The sequence below is a fragment of the Drosophila willistoni genome (genome assembly GCF_018902025.1).
Source record: "Drosophila willistoni isolate 14030-0811.24 chromosome XL unlocalized genomic scaffold, UCI_dwil_1.1 Seg141, whole genome shotgun sequence".
Classification (NCBI taxonomy): domain Eukaryota; kingdom Metazoa; phylum Arthropoda; class Insecta; order Diptera; family Drosophilidae; genus Drosophila; species Drosophila willistoni.
Genome location: NW_025814052.1, coordinates 1 through 25,599, shown reverse-complemented (window position 1 = coordinate 25,599; position 25,599 = coordinate 1). Strand labels below are relative to the sequence as shown.

At 38.0% G+C, this 25,599-nt stretch overlaps 5 protein-coding genes across 6 annotated transcripts; 3 read left to right on the top strand and 2 right to left on the bottom strand.

Annotated features, from left to right (window-relative positions):
- Nucleotides 1-22: 22 nt before the first annotated feature.
- LOC6648590 (40S ribosomal protein S28) lies at nucleotides 23-601 on the top strand. Its single transcript, XM_002070945.4, has 2 exons — nucleotides 23-353; nucleotides 427-601. The coding sequence occupies exon 1, from the start codon at nucleotides 104-106 to the stop codon at nucleotides 299-301; it is 198 nt and encodes a 65-aa protein (XP_002070981.1). The 5' UTR covers nucleotides 23-103; the 3' UTR covers nucleotides 302-353; nucleotides 427-601.
- Nucleotides 602-1,270: 669 nt separating this feature from the next.
- Nucleotides 1,271-2,200, bottom strand: LOC6648589. Its single transcript, XM_002070944.4, has 3 exons — nucleotides 1,954-2,200; nucleotides 1,808-1,879; nucleotides 1,271-1,746 (listed from the first exon to the last, which is right to left on the bottom strand). The coding sequence occupies exons 1-3, from the start codon at nucleotides 2,130-2,132 to the stop codon at nucleotides 1,419-1,421; spliced, it is 579 nt and encodes a 192-aa protein (XP_002070980.2). The 5' UTR covers nucleotides 2,133-2,200; the 3' UTR covers nucleotides 1,271-1,418.
- Nucleotides 2,201-2,843: 643 nt separating this feature from the next.
- On the top strand, nucleotides 2,844-5,404 carry LOC6648588 (PAN2-PAN3 deadenylation complex subunit pan3). The gene is made up of 3 exons (XM_023179215.2): nucleotides 2,844-3,451; nucleotides 3,527-3,822; nucleotides 4,197-5,404. Exons 1-3 carry the CDS (start codon nucleotides 2,940-2,942, stop codon nucleotides 4,334-4,336), a joined length of 948 nt encoding a protein of 315 aa, XP_023034983.1. The 5' UTR covers nucleotides 2,844-2,939; the 3' UTR covers nucleotides 4,337-5,404.
- A 4,945-nt stretch (nucleotides 5,405-10,349) lies between these two features.
- LOC6648586 (protein tweety-2) lies at nucleotides 10,350-25,573 on the top strand (the record flags this gene model as incomplete). Of its 2 annotated transcripts, none has more annotated exon segments than XM_047011402.1 (8): nucleotides 10,350-10,679; nucleotides 20,711-20,888; nucleotides 22,655-22,749; nucleotides 24,054-24,281; nucleotides 24,368-24,619; nucleotides 24,691-24,809; nucleotides 24,883-25,155; nucleotides 25,224-25,573. In XM_047011402.1, coding segments are annotated over 8 exon segments (1,606 nt in total), but the record flags the coding sequence as incomplete, so codon positions are not given.
- Nucleotides 15,800-17,309, bottom strand: LOC111519334 (trichohyalin-like). The gene is made up of 2 exons (XM_023179581.2): nucleotides 16,781-17,309; nucleotides 15,800-16,701 (listed from the first exon to the last, which is right to left on the bottom strand). The coding sequence occupies exons 1-2, from the start codon at nucleotides 17,174-17,176 to the stop codon at nucleotides 15,934-15,936; spliced, it is 1,164 nt and encodes a 387-aa protein (XP_023035349.1). The 5' UTR covers nucleotides 17,177-17,309; the 3' UTR covers nucleotides 15,800-15,933.
- Nucleotides 25,574-25,599: the final 26 nt, after the last annotated feature.

The window sequence follows — 25,599 nt, the reverse complement described above, 5'->3', positions numbered from 1 at the left end:
ATGTATTTATTTCGATAACGCATCAACTTCCTTTTTTCTTGCGGCTGTCGTACAGAGCGCACTTTGGCACGTGAATTTTCACATAGAAAAGTACAATTCTAATATGGATAAACCAGTTGTTTGGGCTCGTGTTATGAAGGTTCTTGGCCGTACCGGCTCCCAGGGCCAGTGTACACAAGTGAAAGTGGAATTTCTTGGCGAACAGAACCGTCAAATCATCCGCAACGTGAAGGGACCCGTCCGTGAGGGCGACATTCTCACCCTGCTGGAATCTGAACGTGAAGCGAGAAGGTTGCGCTAACAATTTTCAATGGATATGGAGAGAGCACATTACTTGGAGTTTATTTAAAAAGGTTAGTTGCAATATCTTACGAATTCAGTTTGTAACAATTTCATTAAACAATTTCCCTTTATTTTACATTGCAGATATTTCTAATTCGCATTGTTGCCCACACGAGGGCGGGCACAATAACAACAACTAATGGAAACCACAACAACAACAACAATGTCGGTGCGACTGTCAGCAAATCTTATAAACAACAGAAATTATCTTCAGATTCACCACAGAAAACGCATAATAAAATTTTGACAAATTTTAAAAGTTGTGCGTTTAAATAAATTTCAATAATGTGCTAAATGAAACGATTATTCAGTTTCTCTTTTTTTTTACTGTTTGTGTCCTGAGTGATGTAATGGCTAATGGAAAATGACTAAGAATGTTTTAAATCGGTGTGAATTTAAGCTTGGAATCATTAGAGATAAAAAATATGGCCAATTTCGTCTGTGCGTTAGTATTGGAGCTAATGAGATGATCTATGGATCATCTACATATTGGTCTCCCTATCATCGTTTAATTTCTCAACGAATATCCATTAAATATTGGATCCCTTATCCGCAATATGTGAATCGGAATTGAATTCGCTTTGGTTATTATTTCCCAGCATTTCAAAACAATTTGAAAACTGTGTCCGAGTCTTTTTAGACGTAAATAGTAACATTAAAATAAAAAGCAAAAGACAGTGGACTAAATCTCTTTGCTTCTTCTTTGCCATTATAAATAGGCCAATTCGTCAATCTTCTTGTACATTAAACAATCCGCTTGTCTCTGGCCCGTTTTTGTTTCTAAATCGGTTTACTTTTTAAAACAGTTTCGGTTTTTGTTTTCGAATCGACCCAACATTACAATTAGGAGGGAAATACAATTGAAATTGATTCTAATCCTAAACGTTTTAACTTTTCCTTTAACATAAACATGCTTGCTTTGGGAAGATATATTTTGATAAATAAAATCTAGAGCTATATTTATTTATGTATTCCAGTTTCTTTTTTAAATTTGCCAATTTAAATCTTATATGGTAAGAACCCTTTGGGAAAACATGGATGAATCAGGCAGGAAAACATCTGGTGGTTAGCCATTATTATCTGGTCGGGAGAAGCATTCCGGGTTTTAAATGGGCTTTAGCCAAACCAAGATAAATGGAGGCTACATAATTCTCGGGTAATTGTAAATCTTTTCTAAACTGCTCCACAACGGAATTTTCTATACGTTTTGGCAGCATGGAACGCATACTTAACTCCAAATATTTGGCCTGAGTCTGGAAAACAATTAAAGTCTTTTTTAGCCAAGTGTTCCAGTCGACCAGATGACTCCATTCATCATCCTGTTCTGCCTGCAAGGAGCGACATTCCAGTTGAAACTCTTTCACATCTTTGGCCAACTCAATTAGATCTTCATTTAGTTGGGAACTAAAAATTTTGAATGTGTATTATTTACTGTCAAAAACGATAAACAACGACAACAACTCACATTGTTTCATAGATGGCTGTAAAAACATCCTGACATGCTGAAAGCAAAGCAAGACCGGCAGAAGCATTTGAGCTAAGTGGAGAACGGCATATTAATTACGATAGTTAAAAACTACATACATACGTATATTGTTTAAGCGTTTTTACCTGGCCACCAACCGATACCGTTGACTTAGTTCCCATAAATTTTGCGTCTGCTCAATTAGTTGGGGACCTTTTAGGGTGGTCAACTCGTTGTGATAGCTGCGTATATGTTGTGTGGCATTCTGCAAAAGTTGGCTTAAACGCTTTTGGTAATACTCTAAGCGTTCAGGATTCAAATGCATATTTCCAATTAGCTAAAATCAGCAACATCGTGTTGCGTGGGTGTGACCAGTTCTCAAAAACATTCATTAAAATGTGACAATCGATATTGCCGGTATTCATTTCTATAGTTATTATAATTAATGAATATAATATACGAAATTGGCACGTTGTCTGGTTAAATAATTATTATTTTTTTGAAAGGTGAGTGAGGGACAAAAATAACATCAAAAATATTAAAATATTAATCGAATAATCGATAGATACAACTGTTTACACAATAGTCGATAATACTTGATCTGGCAACACCAGTTTTTGAGCACAGAAAAAAGTCGTGCATCTTTGAATGTGTGTGTGTGAGAGGGAGTGTATGTGCCTGTGTTTGTGTGCGTATGTAAAGTGTGAATGTGTGTGTGCGCGCGTGTCTGTGTGTGTGTGTGTGTGTGTATTAAACTGTTTTGAAACAACAACAAAGCGTAAAACGCATTTCCATTTCATGTATTTACAACAAAACCATTGTACAACAACGTCAATCAAGAACATAAAGTCGCAAAAAGTGCTGAGCAACTTGACATTGGGTTGCTCCCATATATAGCAACAATTCAAATATAAATATCATTCTTCTTCTCTCAACACTATCCATCTCTGTCTCTCTCGTTACACGCTCGCACTCACCAACACACACAAACACACAGAGAGGAACGAACATTAAAAAAAAAAAAAGAATAAAACAAAAAGAAAAACAAGAAGGAAAAGTGCCGAAATTAGAAGAAAAAAATAAGGAATAATAGACATAAGGAAATTGCAACAAAAACCCACACACAGCCAGCATGGATGTGGAGGAGAATTACGAGTCACAATCGCAGCCGCAACCAGGAGGAGATAGTAACCAAGAGCTGCAGCAGCAGCAACAACAACAACAACAACAACAAATGCAGTGCGAGCCCCTATTTGGTTTAACCACAAATACAACAACAACCACAAATCCTATGATGGATACAAATAATATAGCAATACCATTGCCAGCACCGCCTGGCTTAGGTACGACGACGCCAGCCATCATTATGTCCACCACTACCACCACCAGCGCCACCAACATTAATAGCGGCAGTAGCAGCAGCAATATCAACAACCTCCAGCAGCAGCAACAACAACTGCAACAAAAGGGTGTCCATTTTGGTGGTTTACCCACAAATGATTATGATATTGATTCATTGCTATTGCAGCAATTTAGCTGCATGGGCACCACAGATCATGAAGATTTAATCAGTCAATTTCAAAATCTCATGAACAATCAAATGAATCGTGAATCGGCACGATTCTATCTTGAAATGAGCAATTGGTAAGTAATAATTTCGTCATATTCGAACATTCGAGATCCATACATACATATGTACATATATTTAATTAATTTCAGGAATTTACAAACTGCCGTCGGTTGCTATTTGGATTTTTGTAGTCTGCAATCATTGCCATCAATGAAAATTGTCCAGGGACAGCATGTGAATCCACAGCAGCAGGCATTTCAATTGCGAAACGATGGCCAGGAACGTTGGCCAAATGGTTGCTATCTAACATCACCGATACAAACGCAAAGGATTAATGTGCCATCATTGAGGCCAGGCGAAACTTGTGATATATTGGCTGATCTAATGCCAACACAACCGCCAATTATGTGGCGATTGTGTACACCAAATGGAGGGTACTTTGGCGGTAAGCATATTACCACCACCATCACCACCCATCATCATCATCACCACCATCATCGCTCTGTTCTGTTTCCAACTCTCTCCGTAATGTGGTAAAAATAACCGAAAAAGAACAATCATTGAACTACTTTCTAGCCTTGTCTATTTGTAATGAGACATGAGGCACATCCAATCCGAACCATCTCCATGCCATTTCACCAAGAAGTCAATTCCTTTTCGAAAATCAATTGGGAGTAGTTTCAAGAATAGTCTAAATTAAGATCTAACAAACGGCATAATCGTTTGGTCATTTAAATCCGAGTTAAATTTAATCTTTATATCTTTAAATACATATTTCACTCTTTCTCTCTTTGTGTTTGTGTGTGTATGATTGTGTAGATGCCATTTGGATGATACCGCCTGGAACTGAGGCCAGTCAGGATGAGCTACAGCAACGCATGGTGCAGTTAATCACATCAGATGCCAAGCCAGAGGTTTATCCGCAAATTAATATCGTGATAACGGCGCGGACTCAATGAATTAAGTTTAATCAGTGGTTTCTCTTTGGTTGATTGATTAATTTTGTTTTTGGTAATTCAAAGATGCGTGTCGCGCCCCGCCCTCTCGCTCCCTTTTACTCCTATGCTGTTCCCTACTACTCTTAAGAATATAGTGTTTGCTATTCTTTTTTAACGATTTTTCCCATGTTTTTACTTCCAATTTTATAAAAAGTCTTTGCTTTCTTTTTCAATTTTTTTTATCGCCTACCTCCTTTCTTCCTTCTTTAATCCTATATACCCAACCCATATGTACATACAACTTTTCTTGTGTATTGTATGACGTTTAAAACAAACAAACAAAAAAACAAAAAGAATACCGTTCAAGAAACTGAAACGTTTAGATTAATATTATAATAATAATAATACATTGCAAAACAGAAGAGAAGAAAAATCATGCCAGAAACATTAACTTCGGCTCTCCGAAGTTTATACACCTTTGCAGTGCTCCGACTTTTATGTCCGATCTTTAAACTCCATATAAAATTTAATATAAATTTACTAAAAAAAAAAGAAGTTTAAAATTAATCTTATGGAAGATTATGTAAACGTATTTGATTGTAAATTCCCTGAAATTGTAAAATATAATCTGAAAAATTGTATCTAATTTAGAAATAAGCTTAAAAGTTAATTTTTATTAGACTAGATTAATGAATCAGGAATCTATGGCATATATAAGTACATATATATTTAGATAATATCCACTGCAATGGTTTATACATATATTGTCTTTAGAGGATTTGTATACAAAACTTTTTTACATATAGAAATATCTGTAGAACCTTCAAAATGAAAGAGACAAAAAAAGAAACTAACGTTTTCCTCAATATGCTTTCCTTTTCTTTTTGGTGTAAAAAAAAAGAGAAAAGAGAAAACAACAACAAAAACAAAACGAGAATTGCTGCAATTACAACTCCTTTTTATTTTGTTCTCATTCATTTATGAATTATTATTTATCAAAATTATTTGTTCAATCAATGTAAGAAATTTTTTTGTAGATTTTAAGTGTTTTACTGAGCTGAACGCAAAAATGAAATTAGAATGATGGAGGAAGACACAAAGTTTTTGTTTTTTTCCCCCTATGGAGATGGATTTGGTTAAAAAATTAACTTTGAAAGGTCGAACATAATACATCAGCCTTTTAAATTTGCCACCGACTTGGGGAAGATATCGATAGCATTGTGACTATCGATACCTGCTCCGATAATGTCGACTACCGATAGCTTTTGCTCCGATAATGTCGATTGACCGATAGGCGTGCTCCGATAACGTCGGCTACGATAGGTTTTTCTTTTTTCATGGCAAGACGTGCAAACATGTTGGAGTTGGGCTCATTGGTTGGGATCAATGGTTGCGGTTGGCCTCAATTGTTCGATGTTCGATGCTTTTGCTGCATTTTTGCTCTTTTGTTGCGTGCTGTCTTAAATGGCTCGAGTTCGACGTGGTTTCAAGAAGTTCGGTGTGGTTCGGAAAGGGCATTCGTAGAGAGGTTCACTTTTTAAAGCATTTCGACACCTTACTTATTACTTATTATTTCAGTGTTTTATGTCTCTTTTAGTAATTTGGCGGTAGTTTTTGTCCATGGATTTCGAAAAAAATGCGTTGCATTTGTCTTCAATTCGAATGGATTCATTTGACTATCGTTTTTTCTCCATTCATGCAGCCCTCCAATACATATATCCTTACACTTAAAAACAATTTTAAAAACAAATACATATCCCATATCCATTTTGAAAAACTTTGTTGATCAGCAACGCATTCCGATTTCCCGCCCAGAAAATTTTGTATCTGGCAATGCCATTTGATGTGCTTTTCAACACACTTTGGCCGGAAATAGCTACTTTCAGATATAGTCCCGCTAAAAACATAATTTTTCTTTCATTAATTACACAAAAACTTAAATTTGGTTGGGGGAAAAAAAAAAATGCCGGTCTACCAATTGCTTACAAAAAATTAAATTGATTGAATTTAAAAAACAACTTTAAACTTTCAATTCATTCGCATCTTGAAGAATTTGAACTATTTTTCCAAAATGTTTATGGAAGATTTAAAGATGTCATTGAATTTGGAAGAATTCTAGAATCAAGGCTTTGGCATTGGAAAATCTTTAAGATGCCTGATTATTATCAAAAATATTGATCTTCCTGCTTACAAAAATATATGACATCAGTTTTAATGAGTTTTGTCTATGTATTAATCATTGAAACAAAAAACTATGTGAAGAGTATGAATTAACCGGCTTTGTGTTATCCCTAAGATTTCAATCTGGTTCCATGTGGTTCGTAGCGAACCACCGTTTTTTTTTTATTGTTGTTTTTGTTTTCAAGCTGAAGAGTCGTGCGGTCGGTCGGTCGAAAACCAAGATTTTTGGAAGAAAAATATTTAAAAATTTTTGGAAAATGTGAATTTTAAAAATTGAGTCTGCAAAGCGCGTGCATATACATATACGGGTTCCGTTGCATTTTTCTTCGCCTCTGTGCGCGTGTGTTGGTGTGTCTGCTTCCCTGTGTGCGTGCGTATAAGAGTTTCGTTTCGCCGCTGAAAGAGAGCCCATATTTACATTTATGTTATTTATTAATTTACGCCTATTGAATACGGGAAAAATGTTTGTTTTTTTAAATGAAAGTCTTGTGATTTGAACATGGAACAGTGGTGTATGCACGGTGCATTCTTCGCTGGCAACAAATTGCAATAAAATCAAAAAGAAAACACAAACACTTTCATTGAAGAATACCGTGAGTCCAGGTTCGTCTCAGTCATCTCGTGTACATGTATGCAACTGCATCTACCTCGTGTGTGTGTGTGTGCGTGTGTGAGTGTTGGACTTGTATTTGAAAAGTGCATTTTGTTATAAAAATAGACTGAAAAGCAACTTTTATGCCCCTTCGATGGACCGCTAGCTCTTCTCCTCCCCCTCCGGAACAAACCAAGTTCAGGCCCAGTTCGCAAGACAAACAACAAAAACAACAGAAATACATACCAAAAAAAAACTTGTTAATTTTATTTCACACTTTTATTTACTTTTCACATGTGCTGATAAGATGACAGACGGGCAGATACCGATCTACCCAGACCCCAATAGCCATGCAACAATTCCTTTACTTTGTGGTTAATATTGGGTTTATTTTCTTTTAAATACCCTTTAACTTTAAAGTCATCAATATTTTGGGTATATTTTGGACACCATCAATTGTAGATCATATTAAAATTTTCCACACCCACTCTAATATCTATATCCAATCTATTATATCTGGGGGTAATTTTCGATCAAATTAAAATAAAATCGTTTGGAAATTTGGAATGCATTTCCTATTGCAATTTGATGTAGGGTATACACAAAGTCGTTTCGTATGCTTTAGTAAGGGTTTCTTTTTATGTTTGCCTTTTATCATCGATCCATTCCGGCAACTTTTAGTTGCCGACATTGAACAAATATTTTATTAGTAATAATCATTTTTCAGTATTTTACTTCTTCTTCTTCTATTACAGATAAAAAAAATATATATAAAACGACAACGTCGTCGGTCGTCGTCTGACGCCAGCTCAGGAATTTAAAAAAAAACTAATATATTTTGTTTTTGTTTGCATTTGTAACTGCTTCGAATTACACACCAATCTAGCGAGGTGAATCAGGTGGTGGGAGGAGGGGTGGAGTTAGAGAGACAGACAGAAAGAGATAGGGATAGAGAGGTGGAAGTGAAGTGCAACCACACAACATAAACATAAACTAGCAAAGCTCTTGGAAGCGGTTATTCTTGTTAGCTGTCGTTTTTCCTCTTCATTTCCTAAACTCGTTTTTCTCGGCCAAACAGAAAAGACAGCAACAACAAACAAAAAAACCAAAAATCTAGCACAGACCAACAGAAAACAACAAAAAAAAAAAAAGAACCGTAAAGTAAAATCTGTATAATCAGCTATAAAAATTAACTTGCAAATGCATATTCAATATTGCATTTTGAATTTTCTTCTCCAATTACGATAAGTTGCATTCGGCTTGATCGTATCGTGTCGTATATTGAAATGTGATACAGCTCTGAAAATAAATATATCACCACCCATCGTAAAAAACAACACATTTTTCAAATTATTGCAATACTTTGGAATTTTTTTTAATGGATTCATGTATTTAGCTTAAATTCGAATAATTATTTGGGTTTGTCGCTACAATTTTGCAAAAATACCTAAATTTACGTAAGAACAATGCGTTCTTCTTCTTGGTAGACCTTTAACACTACCATAACTGTTTTCGATTAGTTTTAGGCTTAGGAACACTTCTGGCCACTACAATATGGCAACCTGATGGTCAGAAAATCAAAATGTGGACCTATTTTTGGGATTTTTTGAGTCCAAATCTCGTTGAAGTATCCAAAATAGGTTTCCATGTTCTTCTCTATATCATTTTCTGTCTCGACTGTTGTGAATTGAATTCTATGGTCAGTATTTATAAGAAAGTCTTCAAATATTATATAGTGAGGTATCTAAAGATGCCAATTTTTGAAAGAAATAAGTTACAGTACAGTTTTTTTTTACTAAAGAAGGTATATAACTTCATTTCCGCAACTGTGCGCGCCCTTAAAGAACTTTTCTTTGTCTAAGAAGCATACCAGAAAAATGAAATATTTGAAGTGGGCGCGCCGACTTTATGATACCCTGTATTCGTAGATGCTTCACAACGGGCGTCTACGACTGTCGCATTAACTTACTTGATGGATCCCAAAAAGGATTAATTTGTGTTATATGAGTAACTGTCGCAGGATTCAGTTAATGAATTCAGGGTCATTACACTTACACATACTCCGCCTAAGGGTATGCCATCGGTCGTTGTTTAAGTCTTACAACAAAAAAAAAATATCCTCGTCCTGTGATTCTTTGCAGCAACTCTTCGAAATCCACTTATATAAGAGATTGTATACGAGAAAAATATATGTATAAAAAGGAGAGAGTATTTTCATCCAAGTCGGCACATCAGTTCGAAGTTGCACATAACGGTTCGAGGTTGCACATAACGGTTCGCAGGGCACAAAAGTCGAAAAGAGAAATAAGAACCGCTATTTGCGAAACGGAACGGCAAAGAGACGAGACGGTAAATGAAACAACGCCCCGTGCACGTAAAAACAAAAAACAAGTCCAAAGGAATAGCAAATAGCAAAATTTTAAATTTTTTTAATTTTGCGTGCAATACAATAACACGAATTTACATAAGAGTGGTATGAGTGAGTGAGTGTGTGTGTTACGTGTATACTTAATAGTTATCAGTTTTACTCACCTCTCATAATTATCATCCAACGGATGCTGCTGATAAGCGCGAGAATTCTGTGCAGTTTTTTTTTTGCTTCTTTCTTTTGTGGTATCTGTTGTGTTCTCACTCTCTATCTTCCTATCTCTCTCTAAGTTTGGCTCTCTTTCGCTGAAAATAAAGAAGGAAAAGTGATAATAATCATAACAAAAATATAAATAATCGGCTATATAATATTTGCCTGGCAAAACTAACTCTTCATATACGTGTGTGTGTGTGTGCGTGTTCGTGTAAATTTTTGCAGTTTCTTTTGCCTTTTTTTTTGGGTGTGTGTGTGTGAAAAGTGAAAGTGAAAATTTAGAGCACACAGGCAGGACGACGCGTGCTAAGGAGTGTGGGTGAAAGAAAGAGAGAGAGAGAGAGAGAGGGCGAGAGATAAACGAAACGAACGGGAGAGCAAGAGCTAGCGCGAGTGAGAGCATTTGCCAGGAGCATGCGTTTGGGTTTTGTCTTGCAACGTTTTGGCATTTGGAACAGCGTGTGAAACGCACGCATTAACACCCCCGCAGCTCTAACGGTTTTATTTTCTTCTTCTGTTTCTTTAGCTTGCAGCAGCAGCAGCAGCATTGTGTGACGTCAAAAGCAGCAGCGACATTGCGTCGCTCCTCCAACACACTACAACACACAGACGACACACACACACATATGTACATACATATAAGCGCACGCACTCCCTCGTAAAACAACAACAACAACAACAACAACAGGAATCACATCAAGCTATAACAACAACAACAACAACAACTACTACTCCATCCCCCTTTTCCCCCTCCCGACGGAGTGTGTGTGAATCTCTCCTTCGCGTGCTTCATTTACTCTCTCTGGCTGTCTCCGCTCGTGGGTGTGTGTGTGTGTGAGTGTTTTTACTGCGCGCGTGTGTGTGTGTGTGTTTCTGTTCTCTGTGTGTAACAAGGAAAAATGGAACAGCCGAGCATACTCGTAAAAATTCTGCATTCAATACCACATGTGAATTACACATTTCGCCGGGTTAATGACACCTTCAATCCGGATAGCGATGTTTACCTAGAGGTGAGTATTAGAGCGACAACAAAAATTCATTTACCCCATAACCCTTAACCCCACCCCCAACTCCCGAGCCCTCGATACCCTAAGAACCTCCCCGCACCCCCGTCAACCGCACATTGGTTTAAGTATCTCCTATAATAATGGGCCATTTCTTTGCTCAAGTGGCCACTCAAGTCGAAATCTACAATACAAATATTTCAGTCTACACACACACACACACACACAGACACACACTCAGACTTTACCTGAGCCCTGAGCCTGCTGTGCAAGAGAAACCAAGGGAAACAAAAAAAACTTCTCATCTATCGCATCTTTCCCATTTTGTTTCGTATTCCATTCCATTTCTGGGATTGCTTTGCTTTGCTTTGCCATGTGCGGCACACTTCCGGCTTCCTGTATTCCTTTTCTCTGTCTTTGTGTGTGTGTGTTTCTTTTTTTTTTCATTTTAACGATCCACGTCCGTGTCCTGGCATTTGAATTTGATAATGTAATCGGTAGGGATAGGAGGGAGGAAGGAGCCCCAATAGGTCCCAATGGGAGGCTTACACTCTTATATCATTTACTTTAGTAGTTTTTCTGTTCTTGTCGCAGAAATTTGATTAAAATTAGCAATTTGCTATTCCGTCCGGCCATCCTTCCGTCCGTCCTTCCATCCAATCTGTCCATGCCGGCTTCCAACAACGATGAAAATCAGGTCAGCTGATGGGTTTGTTCTTCGCCGCTTTAGCTTCGTTATATGCGGATGTAGGTCAGCTGGGCTGGCTGCACCAAACGTACCTTCCGCTGCTGCCGTTGCCAGCCCGAGCTCTCTTCTCAACATTTTGTGTGTGCATTGGGCGTAGTTTTTTACGCGCGTCAGCAAAAATCAGTCGAAACCAAACACATTTACGGTATATATGAATGTATGTATGTGTATGTGTATATGTATCATGCATTCCGTAAGACTACGTTTATATGGTGGTTTGGTGCCGGCTATTGACAGCAGGAGCCGTAGGAGTAGCCTTACATCACATATTGTAAATTTGTGCTGATCTACTTAACGCTCACTAACTAAATGGGCAAATGAAGAAAGTCATTGAAATACATACCTCTATATACATACGTACGTAGACATATACATCATTATGGTGGAAATTTAAATATGTATATATGTACATATGTATGTACCAACACTTTTTTTTTTTGTCGAGTGCCTTTTGCAGTTCTGCTGGCAGCAGACAACAACAACACAAATTAAATATGTGTTGTTGTTGTTGTTGTTGTTGTTGATGATGATGATGATCAATTCAACCTTCAAAATGGCTTAAAAATTGCCTCCGAGGTGATGATGATGATGTTGATGACGCACCCCAATAGTAAAATATATGGGGCTGACTAAAATATATACATAGTACATACATAGATAGTAAGGGTAGAGAGTGAGAGGAAAAGCACTCCCTTTGGAGGGCTGCCCGTCGCCCGCATATATGAGATTAACAATAGATTGAGTTAAAATTAAACTTAACCCAGCGTCCAACCAGAGAGACATTGTCTCCATGAAGGCCTTTCATATTTAAGATGGATGGGAAGGGAAAAGTAATTGAAACAAAATGAATCTAGTAGAGATAAAACTCTATAGACATGCATGTATGTACACATATAAATTTCGATATTTTGTGCCGACATTGCACTTTTGAATACCATACCAAATCGCACATATATGTAAATATATGGTATATATGGTTTATGGACGTATGTCGTACAGATGTGATAAATCTCATCGGCCTTTTGCCCATCCATATAGTACCAGGCAGAGGCATTTCCCAGTGACAATGACAGCTGTTGGAACAGCAGTAAAATAGGTTCCGTTTAGATGACGTGAGGAGGAGTGAAAGAGAGACGCATCTTTGACTTTTTGTTTTTCTCTAACTAACTCTGGTTTAAGCAAATTATCAGACGGATTGTTTGTTCCTTTCTCTTTCTGTGTGCAACTCCAGATGCACACACACACACATACAAACACACTGACAACTGCAGGCAATTGCACAGACACAAGCTATGCCTCACTCCCTCACTCACTCACTCACTAACAAATACTTTTCCGGCAGAATCAGAGAAACCGAGTCTGCCAGACTGTGACAGCTGCCCTCACATTTAACAGAGATGCATCTTACTATGTGATGATGCCCATATGGGCATTTGCTTTGCTCTCATTCTCTTTGTCCCAGAGAGCGCGCGCGAGAGAGAGAGCGAGGTAGAAAGAAATGCCGTTGCAGTCTCAAATTGTCGCGATTTTACGACTTTGGCCCAGCCAATCAACCATGGAAAGGTGAAATTTATCGATCCTTTTTCTTCTATCCCTTGTTTCGTCTTGTTCTTCTTCTCATTTTCGTTTACTGTGCTCCAGTTTCTTTTTAAATATGAGCAAAAAAAATGATCTAACCGAAAGACCACACAACGTTTCTATTTGTTTCTTTTTTTGTATTATTTATTTATTTATTTGGTTTTTAGTTGTTTTGGTCCATGCCCAAATAAAAAAGAAAAAAAGTTCAAGTTCAAAAACGGTTTTTTTGTTTGTTTCGTTTCTTGTTTCTGATTTTTCCTGTTTCTTTTTTTTTTTTGTCTCTTGGTTGGTGGGCGTCCATCGAAAAATCAACTCTCCCTCCGACCTCCTCTTTGCCCATCAGGTTCTTTCCTATTGAAGTTCTTTTGGCTCAGTTTCATTTGGTTTTTCTTTTTTGAGAGCTCTTACTGTGAAAGTTTTGCGTAGGCGCCTATTATTATTTTTCTCCCCCCCTTCTTAATGGATTAACGAAGAAATCTTGTGGATTCCAATTGAATTTTTGGTGTTTGTGTTTATATTAGACTGATGCGTTCTAATGATCTTGAGTTGAAAGCAAGATACATACATACATACAAAATTGGCTTTTCGAAATCAATAAACATTCAAAGAGGAGGCAGCGACAATTGTATATAGGATGAGGCAAATATTATTAATCCAATTTCAGTTTGATGACTAAATTAACATACATACTTAGAAAACAAAACCAATCTGGGTAGTTGAAATTCGAATTGAAATGCAAAATGATACAAAAATTAAGTGATTCAATACTTGTGGTATTATATACATATCTGTATCTGAATCCGAGTCAGGCATATGTTTATCTGAACACAAAACCCCAGAAGAACCGCAGTGTGCAATCATTAGATTCTTATGTACATATTATATATCTGAATAATATTTGTCGGGTTAGAGTCATGCATATATGTATGTACATATATGTTTATCTGAACCGAAACCCCATAATTATACCATACACTTATAGGGTGAAATGGTATATTAAAGTCACCAAAATGTATGTAACAGGCAGAAGGAAGTTTTTCGACCCCATAAAGTATATATATTCTTGATCAGCATCTATAGCCGAGTCGATCTAGCCATGTTCGTCCGTATGAACGCCTCGATCTCGGAGACTGTAAAAGCTAGAGCCACCAAATTTGCTATGTAGACTCGTGTAGTATGTAAAGTGAGCAAGTTTATTTCATATTTTTGCCGCGCCCCTTTCCGCCCCCGCAATTTAAAAAAAGCGTTTATCTCAAAAACTATTCTAGCTACAGACAAAATATTTGGTATGTATATTTGCCTAGTAAATGCGCACATTATGTATGTATAAAGATTTTGCCACGCCCCTTTTCGCCCCCGTAATTTAAAAAAACTCAATTATCTCCCGTAATTTTGTACCTTGTGCAATCAAATTTGGCACACTTAAATTTGATATTAATAATCAGCATAAAAACAAATTTGATCCAAATCGGACCGAAAAATAGCCAAGTTATGCGTATAAACGTTTTTTCATAAGGCCGGAGATGGCCGTTGGCTGGTGGCGGCGCTAGTGTGCTCAAATGCTTGGGTGAGCGAGATACTGAAATATGCTTGTAAAAAGCATGTGAACAGAATTTTTTAAAAATACGTAAATAAATTTTTTCTTTATATTAAATTTGAGATATTTGTTTCACTGGTGTATGCCTAAGTCGGCGAGACGACTTACGACGACTTCATTTAAACCTCAGTTTGCGATCCTTAGACTTTTTCCATATGCTTTTGGTTTCTTTTATCAATTTCTTTATAACTCCTCTGGTTAATGGGGTGACTAAGAATTCCAAAGGAATCGGTATGGTACATTACCTATAAAAAGGGGCAATAACTTTTGGTTCGAACATTCTCTATATAATGAATGGGAAATGGTTGTGGGATGGGGCGGGACACACCTCTTTTTCTTTCTCTAGTTTTTCCGCAACGACGCAATTGAAATTCAGAGTTAAAATATATTTATATATGTTATTGTTGTTATTCTTTTGTGTCAGTCACGTGATTTGCATATGAAATTATGCCACATCACCGCGTCAACCTATGATGTGCCCACTATAAAATGACTTACCGCCCGTTGGCATTATCCTCCCTCAACCTTTCCTACGCGACAACTTCCTGAACTTCCGTTGGCGGCGGGCGGCGATTTCAATTCCAATGCTCTTTCTTTTTTATTAATATGTATGTGTCTATGTGTGAGTGTGTGTGTGTGGGGGTTTTTGAGAGATGAATTTTGGTTCCTGAGTTTGTTTTGTTGCTGTTGTTGTTGATTTTAATTTTCATTTCTCAAAATTTCCATCAAACTTGTATCACACACAAACACAATGGAGTTTCCTTCATTCATCTCCTTGATGATGAAGAATTGTCATGCATTATTTTTAGATTCGCGATATCTTGGTTGGACATTTGCCCTATGGGGCTAAATTCTGTCTTTATCGCTTTTGCACTCTGATTTTCTGAGCTAGGAAAGGGGGGGGAGAAAAAACCGGAGACGACCCCGGAAACGGCCAACAACAAAGTTGATACACATTCCATGCGTACATACATAGATACATACATATACATACATACATATATGTATGTATTTGTTTTATTGCATTATGTCTGTCTGTATGTAGCTATAACTGGGTTTGAGGGCGAAACTGGTTTTTTACTTAATATAGAGGCAGAAATTCTAATTTTTTTTCATTTTTGGTTGGTTCAGAGAAACAACGCCTACAACAATATTAGAAAATGCAGATGAAAGTTTTGTTTTTTCCGCATAGAAATATACATATGTATATATGGCGATCTAAAATACAATAAATAAGATAATAAGGATTAACTGAAATTTCAATATACTACTTTGGCGGTTTTCAATTTCTTTTTTTTTTTTGGGGAGGGGTATGAGATATTCTCTGGATCTCTCAATTAGCGCCGGGGTCTACGGCGAGATTGTACATTCTCCGGGTCACTGCTGCTGCTGCAGCTGCTTGATTCACTGCGATATTGGAACTTTGGATTCCTATGGAGTATACGAAAAGTATTGCCATTGTTTGGCTGTATTTCGTGGTATTTGTGCTGTTTCTTGACAATCCTTTGATTCCCAGCACTATATCCTCGTTGACCACGTGGCTCACGTATCTCCCTTTGCTCCCGTGACTCCCGTCGTTCCCTTGGCTCACGGAACTCCCGGTGCTCCCGTTGCTCCCGTCGCTCTCGTCGCTCTCGTTGGCGTCGTTGCTCCTGTGGTTCCCTTGCCTCCTGTTTCTGTTGTTGTTCCTTCTGGTGTTGCTTTCTGCAGTAATCACAATTACAAATGTAAGTAATGGGCAAGGTCAGTTTTATATCTTCTTGCTCAACGACTACTGGAGGAAGCTCTTCCGGTTGCTGCTTAGCCAAATGCCTACACATTGAAGACAAGTTCAATTTAAGGATGCGTAACTCTTCCAAAGCGCTTTTGCTTGACGATTTGCAACCGTTTCTTTTGGGACTTAGGGTAGTGCTAGTGCCACTTAAACGCATTAGGGAATTGGCTTTGGATGTTGACTCTTCGTATTTTGTGTCAAAGTTTTGAAAGTCGAAGGGACGTTGCCATGGTCTCTTTTCACGTTCCATGAGAGCGAAACGCAACTCACAGATTTGGCTATTAATTTCGGTAATGGACTGCAGAGCGGGCTTAAAGAGTGCATCACAGAACTAAAAGGCAAATGAAATTGGTTATTAACAGAAAATGAAACTCTCTCTAGTTCTCTCTTTGCCATCTCAGGCAACTGACCTCTTCTTGAGTTGCTTGTCTTAGTTGCCAAAAATATCGAAAGAATTTCCCATCCTTTTGCTTATAGACCATCTGAACGAGTAGTTTCACTTTTTTTGGATTATTTGCTCCTGCCTCCGCATTAGTTTTATCGTCAGAGAATCGATATTCCGAGGCTGCATCATGGGTGCCTCTCAAAAGGGTCTCATTCAGGTGGTTTGCATCTAATTGTTGTGCAACGATCATATGACGATTTAAGGACTCGGCTCTATCCACTGCATTGGTTTTGTTAATAATCTCTATGTAACAAAAGCTACACTGGGGATCATAAAGCGTGAACCTATAATCAGGATGTCGTAGTTCTCTATGGGCAAAGTACCGCTTTTGTTGGTCATCTACCACGAAGCTTTGCCACATTTTTGGTTGTTTTTTCACGTAAAAAATATATATAAATTTTTGTGATTTATTTTTGTAGTTTGTTTTGGTTTTTGTTGTGACCCGGGCAAGTAGTAATAAATTTGTGTGTTCCTATAAAATTTTGTGAGACGACAAAAGCAACGTCAACTATACATAAGTAGGTAATATCTACCAGGTAACTATGTTTTTTTGTAATGAAAAAAAAATCATATGTTTGAAAGTTCAAAGTGGAAAAGGTGTGGAACCATGTGTACACCGCGCGTCATTAGATTAGCTTCACTCTTTGGATTTTCCCTTAATAGTGAAAACTATCCAGATTTAGTTACTAAAACTAAACATCAATTAAAAGAGAAAGGATGAATGCGAGAGAGGTAGAGAAAGGCTATTAGCCTATTACTTTGGTGTAATTGAAAAAGAAAGATGTAAAAGTAGGTAACAGATGCAGTACCAACTCTCAGGAAATCCTCAAGGAACGTTCAATCTTTGCTTAGGGAATCACTCGAGAAATTTGTACGAAAGTCCCTAAGAAATTTTGTAAGAAGATTTGTGCCCTATGCATGAAGGATAAGTGAAATTTCTCACATTCATTTTGAAATTTTTCATGAAATAAAAAAGGGAACTAACTAGTTTTGGATGCGTTTTAAGCATTGGGTCATTTGATTTTAGAATCATTTTTTGTTACTGGGTTAATTTAAAATTTAATCCTTAGTTGAGCTAAGAAAGGGCATAAATAAATCGTTGTCTTGAAATCAAAGTTCAAAAACGTCGAGAAATCGTTCCTTGATGAATTCTTCTACATACTGCAGGAGAGAGAGGGAGAAATAGAAGTAAGATAATTTTAAATAATAAATTTTAATAGTAAAGACATTGCAAGAAACTGTACAAAAGGTTAGTTTTTCTCAATCAATTGAGCATACAAAGCTATATTGATTCATCATCAAATTGCGAATCAAAGGTTGTGTCCCAATCAAATGACAAAATGTTTACACGGTGCAAATGTTTACTAGAAATTGGAAATGCATATAGGACTAGTTAGTTACTAACTAACTAACTAACTAGTACACATAGCAAGAAATGTTCAATTCTATTTATCTACATGATGATAAACTTCCCTTAACATTGCCCACTCATTTTAAAGATGAGTAATTGAGGTAGGGTTGCCAAATGAAACCAAACTAAAGACAGGCAAAATGAAATGGAGGCATGCAGAGTAACCAAGGTTATTATTGCTGTTGTGGTTGTTGTTGTTGTTGCTAATGTCACTACTGCTGCTGATGATGTTGATGGCAATTTGCTTTGATTTAATTCAATTTAACAGGCTTGTTGGGCCGCCAGCGTGTAATTTGCCATTTTTAGCGCCGCGTTCAAACGAGAAGGGTTGCCTGCCTGCCCGTCCTCCCGATCTCTCTCCCTCTCTCTCTCTCTTCAAAAAAATTGTCACTTCATTTTGTGCAACACAAAGTGAATTCACTTTGTTTTGAATGGCGGAGAGGGCAAAGGAAAACTCGTCCATGTTCATCGTCTCAAGTGTCATTCAACTGTTCGCGAGGACACGCAAGTGGGCCATACCCTAAGAAAGCAACAACTACAAGATATGGAGGGGCAAAAAGGGTCTCTCTGCTAAGTTTAGTTTACGCTGCCTCTGTATGCCTGCCTTTCTTAGTTTTTAATGATTATTTACATGACAAACTAACTAACTGTCATTATAAATAATAAATTTATGCCGCCTGGATGGTAGTAGGTAACCAAATTGGACACAAGTCGAAACATGTCACAATCTTTTAATGGTTCTCCTTACATTCTGGACATATTGAACTTGATTGACAAGCGTCTCAAGTTTCTACTTAAACTCAGCTCCCCATGCCCCCATTCCTCACTCTCTATGAGTGTGTGTGTGTGTGTGGTGTGACTCATTTACATTTAGTTGGAATGAATGAAATAAGCAAATATCGAGGGTGACTTGATGACTCCTCTCGCAGTTAGTAAGAAGAAAAGTGGATACCCTCATTCTGGTATACCTTTAACAAGCCATACATATGTATGTATGTATATCCCCCACTCTCTCTCTCTCCCTTTCTCTCCCTCACTCTATCTTCTATCCTTCCCCTACCTCCTTATGCGAAGCGTGTATGCCGGTAATTTGAGTAGAGTCATACCCTACAACTTTCAGGATAAGAGGGCATATATCAAGTATATAAGGGTAGGATTATCCAAATCCAAAATCGATTTTTCAATCGATTAGATGGACCCGAAAGCGACCTGTGAGATGGATTGAAACTGAAACAAACCTCTGAAACGTCCTTAGTCCTACCCTAAGGTCCTAGGACTAAGATAATCACCCAACCACCCTCTACTTTGGAGAAGGCTTAGAACGATCGTCCAAATTCGAAGTACTCTTTAAAAAACAACCGAAAGGGACCAGTAAAAATGATTCAAACGAATTCCTAAAACGGATGAAAGTGGCCGAAATACTCATACAATTTTCCAAATATTCTTAAAGCGATTAGTTTGAGAACGATTGGAATTTGAAAGGAAACCCCGAAATGGATTGAGCAGAATCCAAACATTCAAATTCGAAGCATTCATTAAGCGAATAATGAGCGAAAGATCAACAACAAAGATCTATTGATCCTTCCTTTGTGTTTCTATTTTAAAATTGAGGATTTCTTAGCCAGTCTTGGTCCAATTCTTACAGGGTATCTAAAAGTCCGTAGCTTAACTGATTTCACATTGATTTTTCATATTGTTGGTGGTGTTTTTGCTCCTTTTTGTTTTTGTTCCTTTTTTTTTAATGAAAGGCAATGAAATTTCCGTTCATATTTGAACGGAATATATTTAAATATATATTTTTTTTGTTTGTGTCCAATGCATTGCATGGCTGGCAACGAGCTACTCTGCTTTTGGCTGTGCTTCACGGTGTCTCCCGGGCAGCCTGTCTGTCTGTCTGTCGGTCTGTACGTACGTATGTATTTGTATGGGGTCCTGTCCCGAGGTCCAAGAGGATACTGTTGTTGTTGCTACTTTTCGGTTGTCGTGTTGCCAATTCAATTAAGTTTTTGTCGTTTTTGCGTTGCGCCCAACGACAAAGCAAAGTAAAAAACCAAAAAAAAAAAAAAAAAAAAATGAACTTTGCAGACGGAATATTTTTTTTTTTTTTATTTTTGTTTGGAAACCATTTTGCTTCTCGTTGGAACGTTGGTGGGCTGTTGGCGGGGCGGCGGGGCAGGTCTCCAAAGAAAAAAAAAACTAACTCAAACAAGCAGCAAACGAGTTGCAACTTATTCAATTAAAACTTTACTCAATTCCTTGCCCCAAAACGACGGGCAGTTGGGACAAAGCAAAGCGAAAGCAAAAAAAGGACAACGAATGAACTAAATGGTGGTTCTTGTTCCTGTGGCTTTCCTTTCATCGAATGCACTTTAATTATTCAATTATTGATTGATTGCATCGATGGATGTAGTAATGAAATTATTATTAGTATTATTGAACAGTTTGACAATTTGAATAACAAATGTGTTTTCTTATCTATTCCAGAGCCTGGGTATACTTGCCTCAATACCCGCCGGATTGCTTATACTATCATTATTGGGTCTGCTACTATATCTACTGACAAGATGCTGCGATCGAAAACAACGCAAACCAAGTGCCCAAAGGTGTCAGAGTTGCTCCTTGGTCATCATAACCCTGATGACCTGTGCCGCCATCGGACTAGGTAAGCCATCGATTTGGTTCATTGAACTCACTCACTCACTCACTCACGGGTCTATTGTGCATTTGCCAAGGCACGTATGCAATACATTTTACCTACCAATTGTCGTCATAATCATCATCATCGTCATCGTCATAGTTGTCGTCGTCGTCGACGTCGCCGTTGGTCTGTTGCTTCGCGTGTTTAACTTGGCAATTAGCCAAATCGCCGCCGCGGCTAGGCTTATCGCTTTGGCAGCCATCGTCTATGGACCCAGGGCACGTAGTAGGTAGTAGGCAGGCACATGTAGATTTATGTACACACACACACACAGTCAGACACACACAATCTACATACACTTGGCTGGGTCAAGTGACCCTAAAAACGATCGCCGGCCGCGCCATGTAAAGCTTACGTCAAAATGCCAAAGAGGTAACGCCCAATCTCTTTGGATGGGATGTGTAAAGGCTAGTTGGCGAGTCATCTGATTCTGCAATGAAATAATAATTAAATTAGTGCCTGTTTTTTTCTTTTTGTTTTTTTTTTTAATTGACACAAAAATGTGTACACACAGTTCGCACTTTTTCTTTTGATCTCTGCATTATTGTATTATACGCATTCTGACCTTGCAGAATTAAATGCAATCAGTGAACCAATTAAAAAATAAAGGAAAAAGTCGGGCAATGGGCAACCAAAAAAAAAATATATATATACATACATATATCACATCGCATTGGTTAGTCAACATTTTCCTGAACTGAACTATTTTCTTTTTTTATATAGTTAGTAAAAGTTATTCGAAGTTAACACAGTCGAAGAATTGGTTAGAATATTTTTCAATAACTTTTAAATAACACGGGAATCCGAAGTTCTAGCTCTACTTTTTATCTATTAAGGATGTTTGTCGATTTTTACGAAAATTAGATTAGGGCTTAGGTGAGAATAAGTTAGAATTTGTTAAATCTCCTCCCTTGCTAGGAAAAATGTATACCAAATTTCTTTAACGATTATATATATGTATGCATAAAACTTCTATTAATCTTAAAACAAATCTACTAACATATAAGTACTTTAACTGAGTTCAAAGTAAAAAAGTAGATAAAAGTATCAGTTTTTGTTTACTTTTTTGTAATTAGTTTATATTTCTTTAGAGTTGATGTACGACTTTCGTGTGTGCCCTTTGCTTTTTAGGTGAGATTCAGAGAGATTTGTTAATTGCCCCTCCTCGGTGCCGAAATAGCCATATAAAAGTATAATAGACCCTGCGATTTTAGGAGCTCCGAAAACTTTACAGCGACTTTTGATCACTGAAAGGTTAATTCAATGTTCATTTATTTCATTGAAAAACTCATAACTTTGCAAATCTGTAGCTTTGCGAAATTTGAAGCGATTTTTCAAAATGATATATTATTTTAATGTTTTTTTGATTTTTCAAAATGATATATAATTTTAATGTTTTTTATCCAATTTTATTGGTATATACATTTTTGAAATCGGTTAAAAATTGGTCAAAATACAGTTTGGATACGAGAAAGATTAACCAAAAATTCGAAATGTTTTTCAAATTGACCAATTTTAAGTCATGTCCTAACTTTTACATTGAAAATTGATTTTCTAATTTGGATATTACAATTCCGACAACTTATATTTTAGCTACAGACCCCGCACTGTCCTTTTTCTTCCTTTCGATGCCCACATAATTCGAATTTCTGTAATTTTTAAGTTATTGAAAAAGTAGGCTTATACATATACATATTATACATTATATCTTTTTTTTAATCTACTTTCAGGTTTATATGGTAATGATGATTTCCATAATGGTCTGCTGCAGGCCTTCAGCTCTGGCAAGAATGTGGAGGGACTTGTTCTAACACTTAAGCGACAGGTAAGAATCGAATTCCCTATTTTTGGGTGTAAGATAGAGCTTAAATCCAAATGGAATACCAATTGAAAGCACTGAAAATTATTGTCGTCTTATCCTTTAACTTTCTCCTTGAAACGAAGACCTGCAAATATGTGTATGTGTGTGTGTGTTTGTGTGTGTATCACGACCCCTGGTAGACTTCTTTTTCATTATAATCAACCTAAAAGCTGCTGTGTTGACAGTTACGGTTTAGATATATAAACGAGTAGGATGGGGCCGTAGCCATAACCTAACCGTAGACATAGCCATTGCTTCTCCTATTCATAAACTTTCTGAGCACACACACACACACACCCTACCATTCATACTCACATGTATGTATAGTCTCATATGTATACATGTGATAGCGAGGGTGGTCCAAGGATTAAAGAAACTGCGAGTGGGTTTAAAAACAGAAAAATTCACTAATATATGAAGTTATTTTTCTTTTCGGAAAACATTTTAAATGTCCCTCGTATAAGAGAAAATTATAGAGAGAAAGAGAGAGAGAGAGAGAGAGAGCGAGCGACAAACAGAGCCGATAAGGGAAAAGGTTAGAAGAAGATAGGCAAGATGCAAGTTACGAATTGAGGGGGGGAAAAGCGAAAGGATGAGCCCAGGTCAGGACAGATACAGTTGAGATGACACAAGAATTCAGCATCAAAGGGGGCTAGGAGATAGAGAGACAGAAAAAACAAGAGACAGAAAGAGAGAGCGCGATGGAGAGAGAGAAAAAAAAAGGGGGGGGGGGGGAAAGAAAGAGATGGTGGAGGCCCGACCTAACAGATGGCTGGCATTGCTCGACTCTTGAGTAAAACGCTATTAATTATCTCTGCCAGGATGAGAACGAGGACATGGTCTCGTGTGCGGAAGCAAAGGCATTACGGTAAAAACTATATTTTTTGTATTTCTCTGTGTCCTACCGCATCTTTTGTTTCTGTTTGAGGGTCTCTCAGTCTCTTTTTCTCTCTCTCTCTCTCGCTTTCTCTGCTATATACATATCTATGTATATCGGTCTGTCTGTCTGTCTGTGCCTGGATTAAAAAGGTGAATAGTAGTAGGGGGAGAGAGCGAAAGAGATGGCTAGTCGTCTCCCCCCTTAAACACGCATTTTGGTCATTAACTTTTGAACTGTTCCTCTTACTCACTCTCTCTCTCTCTCTCTCTTTGTGTATCCCTTACCTGCTTTAAAGAAACTGACTACTAGAAAGGATATGTGTATCATCATGTAGAGCGCGAATTATAAATAATTTTTATCCACTTTTTTTTGTTGTTTTGCTTTGCAGACTGAAAGTATTAAGCATGATTTGGACACAAAGATGACATCCCATAAAATCGAACATCTAGTTGAGAAGCCTCAATACAATGAGACGGTTGTATTGCAATTGCTTGAGACATCCCGTGTGGTTAGAGAGACCACTTCGAGAGCTGTCACCTCGCTGGATAACATGGTCCTGTATTTCATGAAGACCAAGGGCAGTGAGAATGATACTTCGCTAATGGGTCTGCTTTCTGTGAGTCTCTGATCTTTGACAGTTGACATTTTGACTTGGACTTGGACTGATTTCTCTTTGTCTTCTCTGTCTCTTTCTCATGGCAGCTGGGTGAATTTTACGAGTCCATACGTTGGCCAGCCACATTGGCCTTTTTAACCATTTTACTGCTACTCTGCACTGTTCTGGTTATTGGTGTCGCCCGACGATCACGTTGCACATTGATTTTCTTCAGTGTATCGGGTCTATTTTGCATTATCATCTGTTGGCTGCTGGCTGGACTTTATTTGGCTTCCAGTGTGGCTGCCGGGGATTTCTGTATGCGTCCACATGAATATATGTGCCGTCAAGTGGGCATGGTAAGTGAATAATCATTCATTTAAATCGTTGAACTAAAAACAAAATTTAATCGTTTTCTTTCATTCAATAGCGGAGTCCATATGTTTATTTCCTCAATTGTGGCACCCTGCGCAATCGTTTCATATTGCGTCTCAATGAATCACGAGATTTGGTGGATCGTGCCCGAGAGAATGTAGACACTATGCAACGGTAAGTGAACACTTGAAATCGGACATTCCAAATGTCGTATCAACATGTCTCTCTCCTCTCCTCTCCTTTGTAGTATGAGTCAGGAGACTTATCCTCGTATCGATGTACAGCGGACACTGAACGCCATGGACTCGGATCTCGAAGAGACGAGACGCAATTTGACAACACTCTCAGCCACGCTGGATAGACGGGCCATCGATCGACACTATGAGGATGCCTTGCGTGGCTTGTGCGGTGGCGGTTTGTTAGGTCTCAGTTTGATGATGGTCGCTGGCCTATTGACGGCATTTCTATTAACCATATTGGTGTATGCCGATTCTCATGCCTGGATCTATTTGAGTAAACGGTAAGTACGAAACAAATTGACACTTTGACTTAACTTAACTTGTATTAACTTTCTTTGTTTTCCAGCAGACCCACCATGGATGCAGACAAGTCAGAGACGGCGCCTCTATTTCCAGCATCGAATGCGCCAAGTGCTAGCATTTCGCCCACTGCTCCGCTTAGTACTGGCACCATTAATCGTACCCTGTTGCATCATCAGCAGGCGCACGGTAGCTCCGGCATGGGAGCTATTGGCGCCTCCGGCACATTGCCCAGTTCGGGCAGTCTAATGGGCGGCAATGGCGTCGGTGGAGGAGGCGGCGGCGGCGGCAATGGCCCCTATCGCAATGGCACAGTGGGCCTGAGACAAGGGTTGGCATCACCATCATCACAATCAAGCCACACATCATCTACTACAACAACTTACAACCACCACAACCCAGCACAACCACCACCACCACACCAT